At 41.4% G+C, this 22,356-nt stretch overlaps 1 protein-coding gene across 3 annotated transcripts in view; it reads right to left on the bottom strand.

Moving 5' to 3' along the window:
• Nucleotides 1-22,356, bottom strand: part of CUNH5orf63 (chromosome unknown C5orf63 homolog) — a 182,762-nt gene that overhangs the window by 55,793 nt on the left and 104,613 nt on the right. For all 3 annotated transcript variants that reach the window (XM_073676634.1, XM_073676644.1, XM_073676639.1), the window contains exon 3: nucleotides 13,097-13,153. In XM_073676634.1, coding sequence (XP_073532735.1) covers nucleotides 13,097-13,153 — 57 coding nt within the window. The remainder of the gene's footprint in view (nucleotides 1-13,096; nucleotides 13,154-22,356) is intronic.

Below are 22,356 nucleotides of genomic sequence, written 5' to 3'. Positions count from 1 at the left end.
TGTCTGCTGGCTTAGGGAGTCGGCGCTGTTGCTTTCTGATTCTTAAAGCTACAGTGTGCACAGTCCTAATGCGTCCCCAGCCTATTACTGTGAGTCACTGGATACTTAAACCCCCTCCACCCAGTAGGAGGTGCCTGAGCAACACTTTCTTACAGTCTGTTCTGTGCAACTGTGAGTTGCCAGGTCCTGTCCTGACTCTAGTCTGTCTGCCACCCTGGGGGCTGAGTATCCAGGGCCTCTACCTGTACCTGTGACTTCTAGTCTGTTTCCGCCACCCTGGGGGCTGAGTACCAAGGGCAGCTACCTGTATCTCTGACTTCTAGTCTGTTTCCGCCACCCTGGGGGCTGAGTTCCCAGGCTCGTTCCTGTATCTTGTTCCTGGTTCAGTTCCTGTCTGAATAGTGTCCTAGCCCGTTTCCTGTTTGTCTCTATGTCCGAACCTTCCCTTTTCCTGCAGTGTCTGAACTTGCACCTAACTCCAACTCGTCTCTGTACTTCTGTTTGTGAGTTTTTTGTCCACTCGCTACTTCATTGTAAGTACCTTGTGTGTATCTGGTTCTGCTTGTCCCCTTTCCCTTCCTCCGTACTTACCTCCTGTGTTCTAAACCATCTTCCTGTATTTTCCAGTCTGTTCCATGTGAACAAATCCCTGTCCTGTTTGCCTGCACCTTCTGCTCCGCTCTGCTCTGCTTGTTCACCGCACCTGCGGCTTTGCTTCGCTCTGCTTGTTCACCGCACCTGCGGTTCTGCTCTGCTCTGTGTGTTCACCGCATCTGCGGTTTCACTCTGTTCTGCTGTCAACCACACCTGCGGCTCCATTCCTGTGTCCCAGTCTGTACTGGTCCCCACCCTGCCTGCGTTCCTACCTGCCAGTACCCGCCTGTCTGCATACCAGCCGTGCCTGCCAGTGCCCACATGTCTGCATGCCAGCCGTGCCTGCCAGTCCCATCCTGTCTGCATACCAGCCGTGCCAGCCAGTACCCACCTGTCTTTATGCCAGCCTAACCTGCCTGTTCCTGCATTCCCTGGTGTGGGTCAACAACGGTGACCGGGGTCTGACCTGGAGTAGCACCTGGTCCCTCTGCTCGGTTCCTCCCTGGTTCACGGAGTCGACTGAGCCGCCATGTGACCTTAGTCGGACCGAGTTGATACTTCGTTACGCCCCTCCAGGCACTCCTCGGTTCATGGTACAGTGGGATCACTAATCAAGCTCACGCCAGTCAGTCCGGGCGCGAGCGTAACAGTTTGCTCAGGCCATGGTTCCCGTTGAGCCCCACGGCCCTTCGCTCTCAGACATTTGAATCCTTGTCTGGCGAATACGTGCACCAAGGAAAATTTTTTTCGCAAGCTGAGGTCCAGGCGATTTACGCACCAGCCCAAATGGATCTATCAGCACTCGTTCCTGCGGATCCACCACGGTACTATGGTGATCCAAAACAAAGCCGTGCATTTGTGGAGCAATGCATACTGCATTTCAAATTCTATGCTCACTATTTTACTACCGATCGGGTTAAAGTAGCATTCATGATTTCCTACCTAGCGGGTGATGCCTTGAAATGGATCACCCCCCTATGGGAAGCATGGGATCCTATCGTCTCTGACCTGCAGGTCTTCCTGGTGGCCTTTCTAATGGTCTTCGATGACCCTAATCCTGAAGCTCCTGCTAAAGCTTCCCTTCCCAATATCCTGGAGCAGCCCCGATGGGTGATGTGTGTAGGTAGCCTACCAGGTCTCCAGCCTGAAGAGACTGCTGCCCACACATAATCCACACAGGATGACAATGCTCTACAGAATTCTTCCCTTCTCAACCTCAAGAGGCAGTCCAGACATGCAAGGCGTAGAGGTAAATAGTCACGCCAGGTTCTGTCCTCCCAAAGACCTTCTGTTCCCCGGCCTGTAGAGGCAGCTGTCCGCACAGAATCCATGAAGGATGCCTATGTTCATCAGGCAAAGCAGGGGCCAGAACTCGGTCACAAAATCGGATTGCGGTCCCGCTGCGGTTGTTTGGGATCCCCTGACGGTCTTTGTCCAGCGAAGGTTGGAGAATCCCAAGACATTAAGCCTGTAGGAGAGGCTGCCCTTGGCGTTAATGTTTCCTCTCCACAGATGACCATGACTGTCTCCGTGGCAAGTGAAGGCCTCGGATTAACCGAAAGTTTCGGGCTTAAAGCCTTGAAGAGTCGGTGCCTGATTCCCGTCCGACAACTCCAGAAGCCGGTTTGGGTATTGCCAGCGGAAGGACGAGCCCTACTCAGAAACAGTCAAAATATGTCTGTACAAATTAAGCTCCAGATTGGAGCATTACACATGAAGAAGTTCACATTCTAGGTGCTGTCTGGTTTACCCACAGGCCGTCCAGAGCCGAGAGATCTAGTGCCCGCTCAGGTCTGGAGATCCTGCATGGTGTTTCCTGGGGGACTGCTGAGGAGCAAGGGGAATCCAGTCCCCATATCTTCAGGACAGTCAGCAGTTTCTTCTTCTTCTTCACCAGATCTGCTAGTCGCTGATTCGCTGTGCGATGAAGTCTCCGAAGGAAGGGAAGCGGAGGCATTGTCCGCACACAGTCTTGACGATTGTATCAATGATCTGGCTTTAGGCACCGCCACGCCTCGCAGACGTGTCATCTCAGAAACCAGACTGAAGTTGGTCCCTAAGCAACGATCCTCCATCTCTAACAAATCTGGCAATAAGTCCATCAAGGCGGTGGCTACCGCCAAGTCTCTGCACCCCTCCAACCAGGTGGAGGACCTCCAGTCGCCTCCTGAATCCTCCAGGGTGCTATCTGATAACAAATGGAGAGAGACTTTTTTGCACCCTGTACCTGGTACTTCGCCCACTTCATCCAGTAAGCTTGGCAAAGTGTACGTCAAAGCGGTGGTTAACCCCAAGTTTCTGCACCCCTCCAACCTGGTGGAGGACCTCCAGTTGTCCCGTGAATCCTTTGGGGTACTACCCGATATTAACAAGTGGAGAGAGACTTTCCTGTGTCCTTTTCCTGGTACTTCACCCACTTCCTCTGTTGCAGAGGATGGCTCGATGGGAGGAAGCATCCTAGTCACCAAGATGGTGAGACCAGTTTCATTCCCTCTAGTGGACAGAAGAGGTAATCTTCTTGAAGAGAAGGATCGGCCTCCAAATTCTCTGCAGGAAATCCTTGCTGGCTTGAAGAAGAGGGGGCGTAAAGGGGGGGGGGTACTGTAACATCCCTGGCGGCGTGCTTGCATGGCTTACCATCTCCCACCTTGCAAGACTGCAATCTTACCTTTCAGGCCAGGTTGCACACTTTTGCTCCAGTACCTGCAGTTTGTATGTCTCTTGTCTGCTGGCTTAGGGAGTCGGAGCTGTTGCTTTCTGATTCTTAAAGCTACAGTGTGCGCAGTCCTAATGCGTCCCCAGCCTATTGCTGTGAGTCACTGGATACTTAAACCCCCTCCACCCAGTAGGAGGTGCCTGAGCAACACTTTCTTACAGTCTGTTCTGTGCAATTGTGAGTTGCCAGGTCCTGTCTTGACTCTAGTCTGTCTGCCACCCTGGGGGCTGAGTACCCAGGGCCGCTACCTGTATCTCTGACTTCTAGTCTGTTTCCGCCACCCTGGGAACTGAGTTCCCAGGCTCGTTCCTGTATCTTGTTCCCGGTTCACTTCCTGTCTGAACAGTGTCCTAGCCCGTTTCCTCCAATTCCTGTGTCCCAGTCTGTACTGGTCCCCATCCTGCCGGCGTTCCTACCTGCCAGTTCCCGCCTGTCTGCATACCAGCCGTGCCTGCCAGTGCCCACCTGTCTGCAGGCAAGACGTGCCTGCCAGTCCCCTCCTGTCTGCATACCAGCCGTGCCAGCCAGTACCCACCTGTCTTTATGCCAGCCTAACCTGCCTGTTCCTGCATTCCCCGGTGTAGGTCAACAACTGTGACCGGGGTCTGACCTAGAGTAGCACCTGGTCCCTCTGCTCGGTTCCTCCCTGGTTCACGGAGTCGACTGAGCCGCCGTGTGACCTTGGTCGGACAGAGTTGATACTTAGTTACGCCCCTCCAGGCACTCCTCGGTTCATGGTACAGTGGGATCACTAATCAAGCTCACACCAGTCAGTCCGGGCGCGAGCGTAACACATCCAAGAGAGGGGATGCCTCAGACATTGATCTTCTACTCCTGGGTAATAATCCACACAAACACATATGGGCAAATGTTGTCCCCACTTCCAAGGCCATAAGTGATATTACTATTACCACTTCCCTTAAGATTAAAAGAGACTTAGGTAAAGATCTAAAAAAGAGCATACTTCCTTCAGCTCAGGCCCCTATTTCTACCATTCCGTACTTTCTAGACCCAAATTATTTAGATCCCTATAATCTCTGGTCGGATTTGCCGAACTATTCAATCAAACAGTTCCTGACCAATAAAATCCCATTGCTGGATTCATGGCCGGTTAATGCCTCCACGCGCCCGATTAATTTCTTACAACACAAACATGTCACCCACATTCTTTCGATGTTTAAATCTAAATTCCCTGGTGTGGGAGGAGGTTCAAGGGTGGACATGCTATGTAAACTCTCGTTCCCTTTTCCTAAAGGAATATCGAAGATATATAACCATATGATCCTGCCTCAATCCTTCCAAAAATCTTCCTTTATATACTCTTGGGAAAAGGAACTTAACATCTCTTTGGCGGATGAAGAAGTCAAATCCATTCTTACTAATTCTCACGGATTCTCCAGGTGCATATCTTTGCAAGAGAATTCGTACAAAATATTAACACGGTGGTATAGAACGCCAGAACTTTTATGCCATTATGGATTGTCTGACTTTAACCTTTGCTGGAGATGTAAAGCAGGGGTGGGGAACATGTCCCATATATTTTGGTACTGCCCTAATATTAGACCTTTTTGGGTTAAAATAGAGGAGACGTTGAAAGACCTAGGTTTGATAAGGGATCCCTTGTCTCCGAAAGAAGTCTTACTATCCTGCCCATCTCAAAATTTTAAACCTAAAAAACATGATCTGCTCCCTCTACTGTTCGGGGTGGCGAAATACCTGATCCCTCTGCACTGGTTGCAGGTAACACCCCCCACTCATGTTGAGTGGTTGAATAAGGTTGACATGATTAGGTGGTTGGAGGAGCTCACTAGTTGGGAGACTTCCCAGCATTCCCATTTTCTTGAGGTTGGGTTTCCCTGGAAACCTACCTGCCCGGTTTAGCGGTTTTGTGGGTTAAAAATAACTACTACTTATTCTGTCATATCTTGAGCACCTCATTCTCCTTCCCATTACTGTTTATCTCCTACCTCATTCAGGTTAATTAATCTTGCCAACGCGCCGCAACACACAACTTTGTTTTGATATGTGACGTCTTTCATACATTATGCTCCCTTGTATTAATTATTTTCTGATACTTTATTCAGATATTATTCATTTCCCTAGCTTAGGTATCTTGTTGTCTAGGTATACTAGCTTTAGTTTTGTATTTGTCTTGTTATATATTGTTTCAAGTGCCTTGATTTGTTCCATTGAGATACTATTGTCTTTTTATTGATATTGTTATGATATCTCAATTTCCTTGTCTATAATTCCATATGCTGCACTGATGTAATTTGTTTCTGTTCTATTTACTTAAATAAAGAATGTTTAAAAAAAAATAATAAAAAACAGAAAATCACATTGTATGATCTTTAAATAATTAAATTGCATTTTATTGCATGAAATAAGTATTTGATACAATAGAAAAACAGAACTAAATACTGGAACTTGTGTGCCCAATTTACTTGGGCACACAAAAGGCACAGGATTAGGAATCAAACTCTACTTGCGGGTAAATCTAGAGGTGAATTGAGTGTCTCTGATATTATCTGGGCAACTTCTGGGCAACTCACCTTCACCATATCCCAGCATGGTCTAAGCTCAGAGTATTCTCTAGATGGATGGAAGTTGAGAACCTTGGTTAGCCTCAATACACCCCAACTCCTAACTGTGGGAGACCTCTTAAAATAAGTTAGATCCACACATGCTGGGTCCAATAACCTTTACCAAAATTATTTGGGATCAGTGCTCCAAAAAATCCCACTGATATCTGAGCATACTCCTTTGACCTCATTCCTATTTAATCCTGCGATGCCTGATAGCCGGAATAATAGTCAGACGAAGCCTTGGTTTAACAAACAACTTTTCTGCTTCACAGATATAGTAGATACAGTATGTGCTCCAGAACCTTATTACCTTTTAATACATAATACACCAGTCACAATCTACCAGCTAACTCCCACTAACAATCATACACTATATGCATTCCCTTTTTTCTACTTTCAAAGTCTCTCAGCCCACTTGTATTGAAAAATTGTGTAGAGCAGGTGTTTCAACCAAGGGTCTTTTATCAGATATCTACCAAATATTATTTAACCCTTACCCAGATGACTATCCAAAGTATTCCTACATGAGTAAATGGGGGAACCTCTCTCATCCTGTGTTTGGCAGTAGATCTGGAGAAACGCAGTTACAACTTCTACATGTTTTATCTACAGGGAAAACCAATATAAACTACTCATGTTCTGGTATCATACTCCCTCCCTCCTTCATAAATGTAACCCTACCATCCCCAATTGTTGTTGGAGATGTAGGAGTGCAGAAGGTCATCTACCCCATTTGTTTTGGTCATGCTCAATACAAGGTTTCTGGGAAATTGTCAAGTCCTTGATTTGTAAATTAACTGGCCTCCAGATCCTCTTGGATCCAAAATTTAATTTACTGAATATATCACCATTTCAACTAGGCCGTAAAGTTAAACAGCTTTTATTACACATAACGGCTGCTAGATCTCTGATAGCCTGTAAGTGGAAGTCGGTTCAACCTCCATCGAATACTGAACTTCAGTCACGAATACAAGATATCAAAAGTATGGAATATCTTACAGCTACGCTGAATAACACTATTGAGCATTTTCATGTAGTTTGGACTCTTTGGGGTCACGTATTGGGTTCAGAGAGACTACTAATAAGTGTAGTGGCAATTGGCTGTCATGGGTCATATAGTATGTACGTTTCTTTATTTCTCCTCCCTCCTTCTGTCTCAGTGTCGTGTTGTGTCATTGTTTCATTGTTTTCAACATATTGACATGCAGACTTTCTGTGTTGAGTTTACACGTATTGATGATAGCTGTTTATTGTTTCTACTGTTTCTATTTTAAGAAATATGTTTGTGACTTGAATGATTTTCTTGTTCTTTTCTGTAATACTTTTTTGAACTTTTAATAAATCCAATATAAAAAAAAAAAATCACAGCTGCCATCAATCCTTTGGGTTAGTAATGTAGAGGTGTCTATCAGACACCCCCATTACTAACCCGGTAATAAAAAAACAAAAACACTTTATTTGAATAAAGACCCCTCCACACTATCCCTCGTTCACCAATTTATTGAAAAAAAATAAAAATCCCATGCTGGTCCGCTGTAATCCAAGAATCAGAAATAAACCAGAAAAGGATACCTGAAAAACATAACAAGACAGAAATAAAAACAAGAGACAGTCCCTCATTCACCAACTTATTACCCAAAATGTTCCCACGAAGCTCCGCTGTAGTCCACGTTCCCCGAATCCTGCTCTGGCATCAGTGAATAGCAGTAAAGTGACCGCTATTCACAACACTCACCATCATCGGTGGGTCACGCTGCGCTCAGCGAAACCCGGCGGCCTGATGAGCATTGCCGTCTCTACTCGGCGCCTGTGAATAGCTGTCACTTTACTGCTATTCACATATGCCGAAGCCAGATTCGAGGAACGTGGACTACGGTGGAGCATCATGGGAACATTTTGGGTAATACATTGGCGAATGAAGGACTGTCTCTTGTTTTAATTTCTGTCTTTTTATGTTTTTCAAGTATCCTTTCCTGGACTACTTCAGATTCGTTGGATTACGGTGGACCTGCATGGTATTTTTTTTAATTAATTGGTGAAGGAGGGATAGTGTGGGGGGAGATGTGTGATTTTATTTTTTATTATCGGGTTAGTAATGGGGGTGCGTGATAGACACCTCTCCATTACTAACCCCAAGGACTGATGGCAGCTGTGGCTTTTGACAATTCACGGCCCAACTACCATTACCCCGATTGCCATCACACCAGGGCAATCAGGAGGAGCAAGGCAAAGCATCAGAATTGGTGCATCTAATGTGATGTGCCAATTCTGGGGCGGCTCAGGGCTTGTATTTTTAGACTGGGAAGGGCCCAATAACCAGGGACCTTAAAGCCTGAAAATATAAGCCCACAGCTGTCTGCTTTACCTTGACTAGTTATTAAAAATAGGGGGGACCCAAGTTATTTTTTTTTTATTTATTCATTTGATTAATACATGTACAGAAAACTACACACACGGCACTAATTATATATCTCATGGATATCTTTCTATCTACCCCATATCTATAGATCACATCAAAATAACATACCAAAGAGATAAAAACGCATTAGTCAAAACCGCATCAAAAACACATATACAAAAATGAAAGTGAGCCGAGGTGCAGGACTCATGCGGAAATTCAGCTGCGTGAAAGCCTGAACAAACATTGATTGTGGGAACGTACGTTAAGTATGGCCTTACCCTAAAAAAAGCCATAAACATCAGAAAAAAAAAATTCTATTCACAAGACTGTGGCTGAAGACAGGAAGGACAGCTGCCTGAAGTGTCCATGCAATGGACGAGCATCCTACAGTCTCAGCCGCTGTGAACCCGGCTAGCAAAAATGTTGTTAAACTTATGGTGATTTTTAGAAATGACATTAAAACATGAGGATCATTATCATGTCTATAGTAATTCCTGCTATTTCTCGATACTTACATCCTGTCTTCATCTCACAGCATTAAAGAGATCTGAATGCAAATTAAATACTTCAGAAGTGTGACAGCTCCTTGTAGAAGGCAGAGATCAACCTATACTGCTCAATTCCAGCAATCATCACCATTAATTCGTTGTGACTGGTGTTTCCATTAAGATATCAGATTACTCTTGTGGATCCTACTTGTACAACAAAATATGCTGAGATCCAGACACAGAAATCTGAGCCATCACTGATCCTGAAATATGGTTTTCAATAAGAAAGCAAATCTGATTAGAGATGCTATATTATATGAAATTTGATTGATGTGTCCAATTTATTTACCCATATATAATGTATTATTCCTGCTGAATGGTTTTTGAATATTAATAGTCTGATCTTAAAGTGTTACACAAAATGTTGTCCTATTCTTAGACCTCAGTTCACATTGCTTGGTTTTTTGTCTTGTTTGCATTCTGTGCAATTTAAGGGTGTGGCATCCCCTTTGTTGAGCTGATTAGTATATATGTAGCTTACCACGGGCCTAGGTGGTCTGGAGTTGGGACCCGGTCCTATTTGTCTACCCTTTTATATGCATTACTTCAACTTTGATATACAGTAAGGTTTTTAATATAGACAGTATAGGTACCGTCCCAATTTAGGGTCACCTTGCCGCTGGTGGGACGGCTTGTATCCTTTTTTTGATCAAAAATAGTTCACTAAGTACCCTATATTTATTATGCAACTTTGCTTTACATTTATATATAATGATGGTAGGGTATGAGATATATTTTTGTCTTTTGTAGGTTTTGTTTCTATTCTAATAACGTTTCTATTACAAAAACACATATCACATATAAAAGGAAATGTTTTAAATATAAATGTAACAATTATCATCATAATGTAAACTAGATTTATCCCTGGTGTCATAGCACCATCTGGGTGATAGAATAAAATGTCTCTCCATTATTAGGATTTTTGATTTTTTTATATATTTTGAAGACAAGGGCTTGAGAAATAGCAATGCATGGCAATGTAAGAAATTTTTCAGAAGTCTTAAAAATCTTTACTCAATTAGTATCCTCTCATACTAAAGTAAAGAGTCAGTGAAATGTCATAGGGAGACAATCCTTGCTTTATTAAACAGAACAAATTCCTTTATTTTTTTTAACGAATTAAAAATCCGTACTGAAGCGTTTTTGTTCTAATCTGTTTTTATTTGCTGATTGTCACTTTTATTTTCTATGCCTGATTATGAGGGTATCTACCTTATCGGAGCTGCTGCTCTGAGGCTGGAGAAAATGTTCCGCTGTACGGGGTTACATCTGCATACCAGAAAACATTATTCAGACCTGTCCCCTGACATGTCCATTGATACAAGAGAAGAGGTCAAAAGGAGTACAGTTTCATAGTTTAGACTCTGTTTGCCTCCTTCAGGTGAATGGATATGTCAGGTTGGCTATTCAGAGGTTAGCCTCTGAAGGAATGCTCAGTGGGGAGCAGAACAGGACAAACTTTAGTGCTGCTTAAAGTAGACATCAGCTCCAGAGATTTACATCACAGCAGGCACCTAGACATAAGAAACCTTATTGACTATGGCATGCCACAGTAGACCTGTTTTGTGCCATTTAAAGTCACAGTCCAAGAATGGCAGGGGGTGTGCAATTCCAAAGAGGCATTTACACTGCAAGGTGATTGGGAACAAGCATAGTTTATAAACGCATGTTTCACAATTATCTTGCTATGTGAACAGGATGCCGATCACTTGATGAATGAGCAAGGCCCTCATTCATTGGGTGAAATAATCTTTTGTGTAGCACAAACGATCATCATTCCCAACTGTGCATCGTCCTGTGTGAACAGGACTCGCATTGCCGAGAACTATGGCAGCCTACGAGCACTGAGCGATCTAGTATGGATCGTTCAGTGAGCATCGTTACTTTGGTCTGCCTGGGTAAACAGGCATTCAAATGACCGCCTATCGGTAAAAGTTTACCTATCGGCGGTCATATCGTGCCACTGGTAGGTCCATATAAATGGACTTTAAGTCACAGCAAGAGATAAAAATCTGGTTTCCTGGAAGTCTCTGTGACAGTATACCAAGATTACCTTCCACTTTTTGGACAGGAAAAAAAACAAAAGGGGTTAAAAGCCCCCTCCTGCCTACCTCATTCCACTCCACATTTATTGGCTTACAGAAAAATTAGACTAAGGGCTGAATCATTAATAGCAGTGTTTTTATTTTTAAGTCCCTTTTCTGTTTTTATCCTGTGGTGTCTGTTAACTTTATTTGTGACAAATCTAGCAAAACGGCACACATAGATCTTTGCTGTAACTTTTTAGAGCAAGAAGTGCATAATTTGCAATATATTGCAAAAACTCCGTAAAAATTTTTGGCGTACGTAAAATCTCATGGGGGGAGGGGGGGACTGGAGTACATTAGTGACAAATTTTGCGATAAAGCTTTTGGAAAAATTGCAAATGATGAATCAGGTGAAAATATCTTTTGGGAGTTCTGGAGAATTACCAGGAAGATTTTCCTGAAATCTGGAGAATGGTTTGACTTTTCCCAGTAGATTATCCAGCCCAGGGACTAAAGATGGCAAAGCTCCATCTGCCTGTTATACTCTTTGATCTCTGTTCTGCTTAAGAATAGTGGTCAGATCCCACCAAAAAATAGTTTCCTTTTCCATGGCTTTCCTGGAAGGCCTTTCATGTGATCCATAGCCTTCTCCAAAATTTTATCTAAATCTTGACCAAAAATTAACTGACCGAGAAAAGTCAAGGAGCACAATTTATTTTTTGCAACAATTAAGATTATGGGCCACACAGGTAGCTGAGACGCCAGATTTAAGTAGAGAAGAGGCCGCTTCCCAGGTCTTTTATAGTAGGCTTTTGGATCTATTGGTTCTCTTAACTAAGTAGAATTCTGAAATGGAAGGTAGGTACGCTTGGCTACATCAGCAACTGTAATAGAAGGGGGAATAAGGCTAATTGAGATAACTTCCAGAAAGGCAGAGGATTCCTCTTTAACCACTAATGAGATACAGCTTTTACACAGGGGTTTATATAAGAAGGATCCCATATTTTTTATATTTGGACTTGTCTGAATTTTAAAAGTCCTTGTTTCCCTGTAAATAACGAGGGAGAGAAGGACTAGCCACCAATACACACACAGAGGAAAAAAAAAACATGTCTTACCGTTACTCACAAGACCCTTGATTGAGGCTGGATCAGTGAGTTCTGCACTGGTATTGGCTGCAGAACTTATGTTCAATAGAGAAGGCAGCCTAAGAGGATCTAAAAGAAGCTCGTTAAATAGATACGGTAAATTATGCCATTTTTGTTCCTCAGAAGGTCTTCTATGTATGTCGCCATCTTGGCCACACTGCGAATGCCCAGTGACCATCATCGGACCGCGCACTTTCAGACACTAAAAGCATGCAAAAGAAGTGCTGGCACTGGGAAAGAGAAGAACAGGAGCTGAGGACACCGGGACAATCCCACCGTTCAGGTACGTCAGTGAGCCGGAAAGAGCACGTCACAGTGCTAATCTGGCTTCCTAAAAATATAGTCAGTATGAAGCTCCCCTGAGATGAGCAAGAGGACAGGACCTGGAAAACTGCCAGTTCTTAGACCCAGAAGTAAATATACAGTACAACCTAGGGTCCCCGACCATGCGACGCCAAAGGTATGAAAAAAATAAATAAATAAAAAAGATTGTTCTTCAAAATGTTTAAAAATGTTATTAGGATAATTCTCCCATCATCTCTCTGAGGTTGCCTGTCTTACTGATTGACAGAAAAAAAAATGAAGGTGGGAAAAGGGTGGGGATTTTTAATACTCTGTGTTTTTTTCCTGTCCAATCAGGGCAAGGCAATCACAAGTATGCTGTCCTGGAGACTATTAATATCATAAAACAAATGGAATATATTACTAATTAAATATGTTCGACCTGATGAGGCTGCTGTACTTAACTATAGAATGAAATAGCTCATGAATCCATGTATTCAGTATCTGCCCACACATCCAGCCTGAGCAGTGTGAGATCTCAGCAGCAGGAGAGACACTGTAGGGGGAGGAGCTGTCTAGATGGACATTGAGTTTTAACTTTCATAGAGGATGATAAAGCCATTTCGACATGCAATTTCAAAGCAAGTATACCTGCATTATCATGTAAAGAAATATATCTGCATGCAGTTTGTATTGTGATCTGATGCCAGATCCATTTTAAACACTTTCATATTATAGAAAAATAGTTATCCTTTAATTACGGTATGTACATAAAAAGACATGATTTTACTTTACCCTATCCATATATGGTAGAAGAACTTCTTTGGCTTCATCACACAGTGGACATGGATTCTACAAATGACACAAACACATTTTTAGATCATTTAATTAGACACAAAGTTCTGCTGGCTCTAGTTAAATATTGAAGTGATTTGTAGAAATAATGACTGCAGTGTCCATCGAATTCTTTTAATGACAATGTTATAAGTGGTTTGGGCTATGCTGTGGAAAAAAAGTTTTTCTGCTGTTTTCAGATTAGTTTCCAATAATTCCAAGGAATATGCATATATAACAAGCACCACAAATTACCATGATCTAAGTACACCAGTAGTGTTTGATTACTCCTCTATAATACAACTATACAACTCAGTATGAAAGTCAGGGCAAATCCAGGACACCCATCTCAAAGGAAGTGTGAGAAGGCCTTATACACATACAGATATATTGGTATATTTTGAAAAGTAAGATTTTAATCAAGTTCTCATTGAACACAACAATTTTCAAAATTGTAAGGGAAGGAGCGCTTTTGGAGCAAAAATTTGGCTATATTATAGTGGGGAAAAAAAGTATTTGATACACTGCCAATTTCCCACCTTCAAGAATGGAGAGGTCTGTAATTTTTATCATACGTACACTTCAATTGTGAGAGACAGAATCTAAAAATAAAAAACAGAAAATCACTTTGTATGATTTTTAAATAATTAAATTGCACTTTATCACATTAAATATTTGACCACCTATCAACCAGCAAGAATTCTGGTTCTCACAGACCTGTTAGTTTTTCTTTAAAAAGTCCTCCTACTCTGCACTCGTTACCTGTATTAATTACTCATGTTTGAACTCGTTACCTGTATAAAAAACACCTATCCACTCACTTAATAACACTCCAGCCTCTAGCCCATGGAAAAAAAAAACAAAGAACTGTCTAAGGACACCAGGGACAAAAATGGTAGACCTGCACAAGGCTCGGATGGACTACAGGACAATAGGCAAGAAGCTTGGTGAGAAGGTAACAACTGTTGGTACAATTTTTAGAAAATGGAAGAAACACAATATGACTGTCAATCTTCCTTGATCTGGGGCTCCATGCAGGATCTCCCATCGTGGGGTAAGGATAATTCTGAGAAAGGTCAGGAATCAGCCCAGAACTACATGGGAGACCCTGGTCAATGATCTGAAGGGAGCTCGAACCACAGTCTTAAACATTACCATTAGTAACACACTATGTCGTCATGGATTATAATCCTGCAGGGTGTGAAAGGTCCCCCTGCTCACGCCAGTACATGGTCAGGCTCGATTGAAGTTCTCCAATGACCATCTGGATAATCAAGAGGAGGCATGATAGAAGGTCATGTGGTCAGATGAGACCAAAATAGAACTTTTTGGTATCAACTTCACTCGCCGTCTTTGGAGGAAGAAGAAGGACGAGTACAACCCTAAGAACAGCATCTCAACCGTGAAGCATAGTGGGAGAAGCATCATACTTTGGGGGTGCTTTTCTGCATAGGGGACAGGACGACTGCACCGTATTGAAGGAAGGATGGATGGGGTCATATATCGGGAGATTTTGGCCAACAACCTCCTTCCCTCAGTAAGAGCATTGAAGATGGGTCGTGGATCAACTATTTTTTTTTCCCCACTGGACACCGTGTTGCATTTGCAGTGCCCTTAAAATGCCAAAACAGCAGAAACTCCCCTCAAGTGACGCCACTTTGAAAACTACACCTTTCAAGGAATTCATTTAGGGGTATAGTGACAAATTTAGAAACAGAGTTGCTTCACAAAAATGTATAATATTGTGATGCCAAAATGTATAATATAATTATTTTTTTCTACTAAAAATGTTGCTTTTGTTCAAAATTTTTCTTTTGTCACAATGATGTCAGGAGAAAAAGAACCCGATAGTTTGTAATATAATTTTTTCTAAGTATGCTGATATCCCATATGTGGTCAAAAACTACTGTTTGGGCACACTCCTCAGAAGGGAAGCAACGCCATTCTAGGGTGCAGATGTAGCATGAATGGTTTGCAAGCGTCACGTTATATTTGCCGAGGCCTGAGGTACGAGAACAGCAGAGAATCCCACAAGCGACCTCATTTCACAAACTAAAGCCCTCAAGAAATTGATAAAAGAAAATAAAAGGATTGTAGTTTTATTTTGAGTTTTTTTTATGTGGTGGTATATGTAAGATGTGTTGAGTACAATAAAGTAGTGTAATAGCAGGATAAATCAGAAGAAAAAATAATTAATTGATGTGTGGTAAACTTTGAATGCATACGCCAGGTTTATCTGGGTTTCCGTACTAATAAATGGTGTCCTTCCTTACTCCCCTCCTGAAACAGACTTTGTGACTTTCTTCTCCTTGCAGTTTGAGGGACCTCACAGGGGAAATGTTGCCCTGGTTCAATATGTGCACCTCAGATCCAGAAGTACTGAGGACCTTCCCTTCCTCACTTCTAAATATTAGGGCCTTCATAAATAGTTCCTGGAACTAAAAGAATGTCATAGTAAGTAAGCATTATACAATGGCATCTGTGCATAGTCCGCTTTTAGTACCACAATTTTGTTTTTGCATGGCACTATAAGGCTTGAGGACTTTATCCGAAATATCAACTATTCCATTGTTCTGATTGCATCCTATGATACAATCAGGTTTGGAGGTCTGTGTAGAGGTTCCTCATACAAGCGTGGGAGTGCTGCCATTTTCATGTAATATGGTCAAGAGAAGGACATCCCTCTTGTCTTTATACTTGACCACCAGCAGATTTTCGCTACATTGGGCTCTGCTCTCACCCTTTCTGAGCAGCTGCCCAATTAGCACCTAGGCAGGTCTCTGGTTTTTATGCACAGTACCGCATGCTGCAGTAGCTCTGGCAAAAAGGGACTTGAAGACTGGGATACTGGTGTACAAATTATTCAAATAGAGATGTAACTGTAATCTATCAGTGGGTGCATCAATTCCCACATAATTTTTCCACTCACTCCCAAGTTAGGGGGGCATTCGGGGGGGGATCAACCCAGGTATTTCCTTTGTAAACCCTAAATCTGCACGTGTACCCTGAGGTGCTCTCACAGTTTATACAATTTTATTCCATATCCTCTTGCAAGGAAGAGTAAGCGTCCCCTTGAAGTGAATTAGGGACTCACCTGTGCAGATAACCATTTGGGGAAAGTAAACCTCAGAAAAATTTTTACTGAAGTGATCAAGGACCGGCCTAATTTTGAATAGGCAGTCATAGTTCGGGTAATCTCGGGGTGGACACTGTGCATTATCATTATAATGCAAAAAGCTGAGAATTATCAAAAAGTGTGTCCAGATCATAGCCATGCGGAAAACTGGAGTGTTATATAAAATATCAGCACTCCAATATTGACAAAGTTTTGGTTTCTTCACTATCACCATGTGAAGCACAAGGATTCAAAACTTCATCAATTCTATTGAATCTAAAGGTGGCCAATTAGCAAATGATGAAGAGGGGTTTGAGGTAAGAAACTTTTGGGCATATAAATTAGTCCAAGTCATCATGCAATTTACAAAATCCTCAGAAAAAAGACCATGAAGTAGTCAATTTCAGTGAGGCCTGAAGTTTCAAAATGGATTCTTGATTTGGCCACAAAATCAGGAATTTGAGGCTCATGATTTTTAGAGACGGTGGATCCACAGGGGGTCACTAATTGGGGCATTGCCTTTTCTGCAGACCTGGGTTATTTACATAAGGGTTCATTGTCACAGGAGAAGGAGGAGGAAGAGGGGAAACAAAGGAATGTGGCATCCTCTGCCTCACTATTGAGGTCAGGGGCAATGAAGGCATATGCCTCCTCTACTGAATACAGCCTTTGGGAAAAGTAGACCATTTTATTTTTCATGAGGTTGGCGAGTGTGTAGTGTTTTTCACATTTATAGTGTAATCGAAGTTTATTCAGTGGTGTGTACTTTTTCAGGGGCGTATTAAATTTATCTGATCAGAATAGAAGAAAAACAGTAGAAAAAAGAAATGGAGCAAAAAAAGAAATGGGAGAAAAAGATAATAATGAAAAGATAAAAATAGAACTAAATAAAATGGGAATATAAAAATGTAATAAAATCTAAAATAAACTAATCAGACATTAAAAACAATTACTGAGCGCCTGAAACGGACGTAATTCTTTTTCTTTATATTAGCAGAAAAAACCTGCAACATAGAAGTTACTACAGTCATTTTCCACTAAAATTCAGAAACTATACTAAATTAAATTTACAAATCTAAAATCAGCATTACAATTACTGAGTACCTGCAATTTAGTGATGATAACTGTTATTCTATATACTCACAGTAAAAACTGTAATTTAAAAATTACTATAGTAATTTTTCACTAAAATTCTTAAGCTACACTAAATAAAATTTAAGCATCAGTAAAAAACAATTAGAGCGATTAGTGAACACCTGCAATTGACGCTAAAGGGGCATTTGCACTGCAAGATAATCGTGAACGAGTGTTGTTAAATACGGTCGTTTCATGACTATCTTGCTGTGTAAACGGCACAAAAGATAAAATGCAGAATATGCGGTGGTGCATTGTCCTTTGTAAACGGAACTTGCACTGCCGAGAACTATGGCAGCCTATGTGCACTGAGCGACCTAATAAAGATCACTCTGTGCACATTTGATTACTTTGGTCTGCTCATTCAAATGACAGCCGATCAGTAACACATTACCGATTGGTGGTTGTATCGTGCTGCCGGTCAGTCCGTGTAAAAAAAATTAGTAAAATTAGTAAAAAAATACAGTAGCATAAGCTAATTAGTGCAGTATGTTTTTACTTCAAATGATGCTATCCCTATATTTACCCTATTATATTTTTATGTAGTTTATTTAATACTTTTTGAAAAAGAAAAAAAAAATCCAAAGGCAAAATTTTAAAATGGATTCTGATCAGTGATGTCAAACCCTGATCAAGGCACAGCAGTCCCAGGTTTGCCCAGACAGAGGTGGTGAGGATAAAATGGCAAAAAATGTCAAAGTATAAAAAAAAGTTACAGAAATAGAAAAAATCCTACGCCAAATGTTGAGCATGCACGTTGATTAGTGATGTTCATCACTGATCAACACAAATGCAAAAATGAAACACTAGAAGGAAAAAAAAAAGTCCCGGGTAAAAATTGAGCCCAGTTGCCAATCAATAATGAGTCACTGATCAGTGCTTAGGGTGGGAGAAGGTGGTGGGGGAATGGGGGATGAGGGAATTAGGGGAGGGGCCTGGATCAAAGAACAGGGATCAGGAAATTCAGGGATCAGTCATCAGCTGTATTACAGCACAGCAGATAGAAAATAAAAGCAGTACTACTAGTCTCAGCAAGGCCACACACAGCACAGGCGACAAGCATGGAGACATGCCAAGCGGCGACTGACACATAACCCTGTGCTGCAGGTGTTTGATTGGAGAATCACACTATTACGACTATATATGGCAATCAGTGAATGCGGGGGGGCATCCATGCAGATCCAGCTTGTGCTATGATTGGTGCTGACAATTGCCAAGAAGTGCCATCTGGCACCACGATAGCACTTCTAAACATAAAAGTACTGCAACTGATCGGTAAAAATTGACCAGTGAGCGAACACCAGCGTGGGTGAGGTAGCAATGCCCCTCTAGGCAATTATAAGTTAAGATGGCCTACTGTGCGGGAAGGAAATCATCTTTACCCAATCACTGGGTCTTTTGTGGGAACTCCTTGTCAAATAAGATGAACTATTTCCATATTTTCAGACTATAAGACTTTTTAAAAAGAAAAACATGGGCAACTTTCTGTTCTGGAGAATTACGCTGACACACCATCCTTTCAGGTCACAGAGAGAGCTGCTGTCTGTCTCTCCTCCTGTCTGACACTAATCTGTGTGATTGGTGCAGAGCAGGAGAGGAAGCTGCAGGGACTGAACAGAGACTGCAAGTCCTGAGCAGTTTAAGGACCTTCCACTCAATTAATTCAAGGACCTTTCAGGCCATGTGACTGATCACATGACCTGAAAGATCCTTGAGTTAATTGGGTGGAAGGTCCTTCAGTCGCTCAGGAAGTGCAGCATTCTTTCAGGTCCTGATGATGGAATCTTCACAAGTTTTTTAAAAAAATCTTTCACATGTGAATAAGCTCTAAATATGAATTGTTAAATAGTTCAATTTTGTTAGTTATAGATCAAAGACTTCAGATACAAAACAAATCCAAACAGCATAGCTTAGTGAACAGTATTTAACTCTTTCTCTTAAATATGGATACAAAAAACATTTCACATTTTCAGCACACAAAAAATATCAATTTGCTTGAATTAAAAAAGGTGTCCTGAACTTAATGTTCTTATCAACATATGTGCTGACAACTCCATGTCCGAGTTGGGTCTGAAACAGGAGAGATCCACTCAGCACTGTTGTGTGTATGTAGCAGAGCTGTGTGTGTGTCTCTAGATGTGCATGTAGTAGAGCTGTGTGTGTCTATGTGTGTATATGTAGCAGAGCTGTGTCTATAAATGCATATCTAGTAGAGCTGTGTGTATGTATATGTTCATATGTAGCAGAGATGTGTGTGTATAATACCTATACTGCAGAGAAACACTAACAATAAAATTATTGCTTCCCTATTCTACCCTAGTACATTAAAATCAGTGATATAATGCCCTCTCCTCTTTATACCACCAGGGAAAAATTAATTAACAGACAAAATACTTTTCCTATTTTCCGCTGTCTAAACCTGGGGAGCATCTTATGGTAAGGTGTATCTTATAGTCTGAAAAATACGGTACATCTTATGTCGGGAAGGGGTTAAAAGCGTTTAATATGACTTCAATAGGACTTTAATGTGGATAACCTCTTAGATCCTATCGGGGTGTCCTCCTGTCATCCTTACAAATAAATTAATTGATTGGAGCTATGCCTTGGAAGTGGCAGAGCTTCGTTCTTTATCTCGTAGCCATGAATGCTACTGCAATCTCTCATTCTTTTATTTGTTTGGGAAACAGCATATTGTGCCATTTATGGCCACTACACAATGTACGTAACTGTGCTTTTCTGGCGCACCGCGGTCACTTCAATCAGCTGATTGATGAGGAGGCCAACAGTTAGACCACAGAAATCAGATATTGATGAACTAACCTAAAGATAGATTATCAATATTGAAGTCCTAGAAGAATCCCTGTCATGAGCTTATCATTTAATGTCTTATTTTGTTTGTCGGTGTACCCTCTAAATTGTAAAAAGCTGAGGAATATGTTGATGCTATATGTAAAGATTATTATTAAATTAGGATTAATAGAAAATGCCCGCATCTTAGATGTGTTCAAAAGTCTAACAGTTAACAACAGCGGCAGCTTAATTGGCAATGCATATAGGTTTAGGAATATTTATTGCCGCCTCCACTCCAATTTTTTAAAAAAAAAGGCTCATTTTGTTCGGAAAGATAGGCTGTTTGATGGTAAGAACTTAATAGTATTTTCTGGCTGTTTATCATGCAGAGATTGAGCGTTTCAGAAGAGAAATTATTTATAGATGTATATAAAGGTTGTCAGCATTGCAAACTCCATTTTTCATCTGATACGATGTTGTCATGCACTGCCAATTTACAGGAGCTCTGCTTATTCAAATTACATCCTCAGACAGGAGAAAAACGGATTTATTTCCCTCTGATTACAGCCCATTACAGTTATAAGTCAAGAGAAGATTAGAATGCATTCAGAAGCAGAGCCAATCTTTTCGTCATGTGTATATATGACAAGAGTATAAAGAAACTAAAAAACAGAAAATAAATTATGCAGAGATTTTTGCTTCAGTGAATGAAATAAAGAGCATTATCTGATTTACAACTGGCAGCATACAGTTATACAAAGTCTTCATCAAAGATAGACTTCTGCACCAACAAAAGCCCCGTATTAGCAGAACTCATTTTAGTACATGCATAGCCTTTAATGTGACAGTGCTTTAAACAGAAAATAGTGTGGATTTTAGAGATCAAAAAATATGGGATCAGATCGGTTTTAATGTGTAACATTGATGTTTACAGCTTCATTTGCAGAAAAATTTCAAGGGGGTGTCTCACTGTCACATTCATAGGTGAATGGTGTCAAAGACATTGCATCTGCAGGTATCATGAACCAGTCCTGGTCATTAGAATAGAGCAGTTGCATAATACCTGACGATATACATTGTGTGCTCATCTAATAGGCAATTTGTATTTTTGAAGATTCATTTGATTATTGAACAACTACATTGCTGTCAGTCAATCCAAAAGGTTAATAAACCTGAAAATTTAAGTTTGTAAAAGTGAGGTTTTGTCTTAGGAGAATATCTATGTGAATAGAATTATTAGACAACTATTAGTGTGCAAAATTCTTATGTAACTACATGAAAAACGTAAATTTTCTCATCTCAATTGTTTATTTTCAGCTGTTAAAAGTAACCCGTCATGTCAAAAAACGCTCTTAACTGCGGATATGAGTTTAATCTGCAGGTTAATAGTGGTCTAAACCCATGCGGCCGCCTTGAAAACCTGGCTGCGGGAAGGAAATTAACTTTATTCCTCCTGGCAGCCTTGAGCTTTCAGTCATAGCGGCGCGGCTTCAGTCAAGGCTCAGTACATAGTGAGCGTCAGCTTTAACCACACCCCTGCACTGACTGACAGCCAGCTCAGTAGTTCATCATTACAGAGATGGATGTCAAGTCAGTGCCGGGGCATCGTTACAGTAGAAGCTTATTATGTACCAAGTGGTGAATGAAGCCCACATCTACAGGTCAATAGCATTTTGGGACATGACAGGTTCCATTTGAAGTGAAAATAATAACCAAACAACTTAAAAACGTACAAAAATACATTTCTGAGATTTCCAAAGAAATATCAGTGACCAATATAGCCGCCCCTTCTTTTCAATAACAGTCAAAAGACACCCATCCATGGAGTCTGTCAGTTTCTTAATCTGTTGATTATCAACTTTTTGGGCAGCACCAATTACAGCCTCCCAGATAATGATCAGAGAGGTGTACGGTTTTCCTTCACTGTAGATTTCCTATTTAAGATGGGCCCACAAGTTCTCAGTAGGGTTTAGGTCAGGTGAGGAAGGGGCCATGTTATTATTCTTTCATCTTTAAGGCCTTTACTGGCTAGCCAATCTGTGAACTATTTGCAATAAAAACTTTTGATGGTTCTGTGATTATGCCCCAATATTTGAACAAATTCAAGAGTGTTGCGTCTCTCTGCAAGACTTAACAATTTTTTATTTTTCAGAGTCAGTTAAATCTTTATTTTTGGGCTGAG

Source organism: Phyllobates terribilis, unplaced genomic scaffold, assembly GCF_046119375.1.
Source record: "Phyllobates terribilis strain yellow unplaced genomic scaffold, ASM4611937v1 Scaffold_1__5_contigs__length_1240528914, whole genome shotgun sequence".
Lineage (NCBI taxonomy): Eukaryota > Metazoa > Chordata > Amphibia > Anura > Dendrobatidae > Phyllobates > Phyllobates terribilis.
The sequence above is the reverse complement of the archived record's forward strand: the minus strand, read 5'-3'. Positions and strand labels throughout refer to the sequence as shown.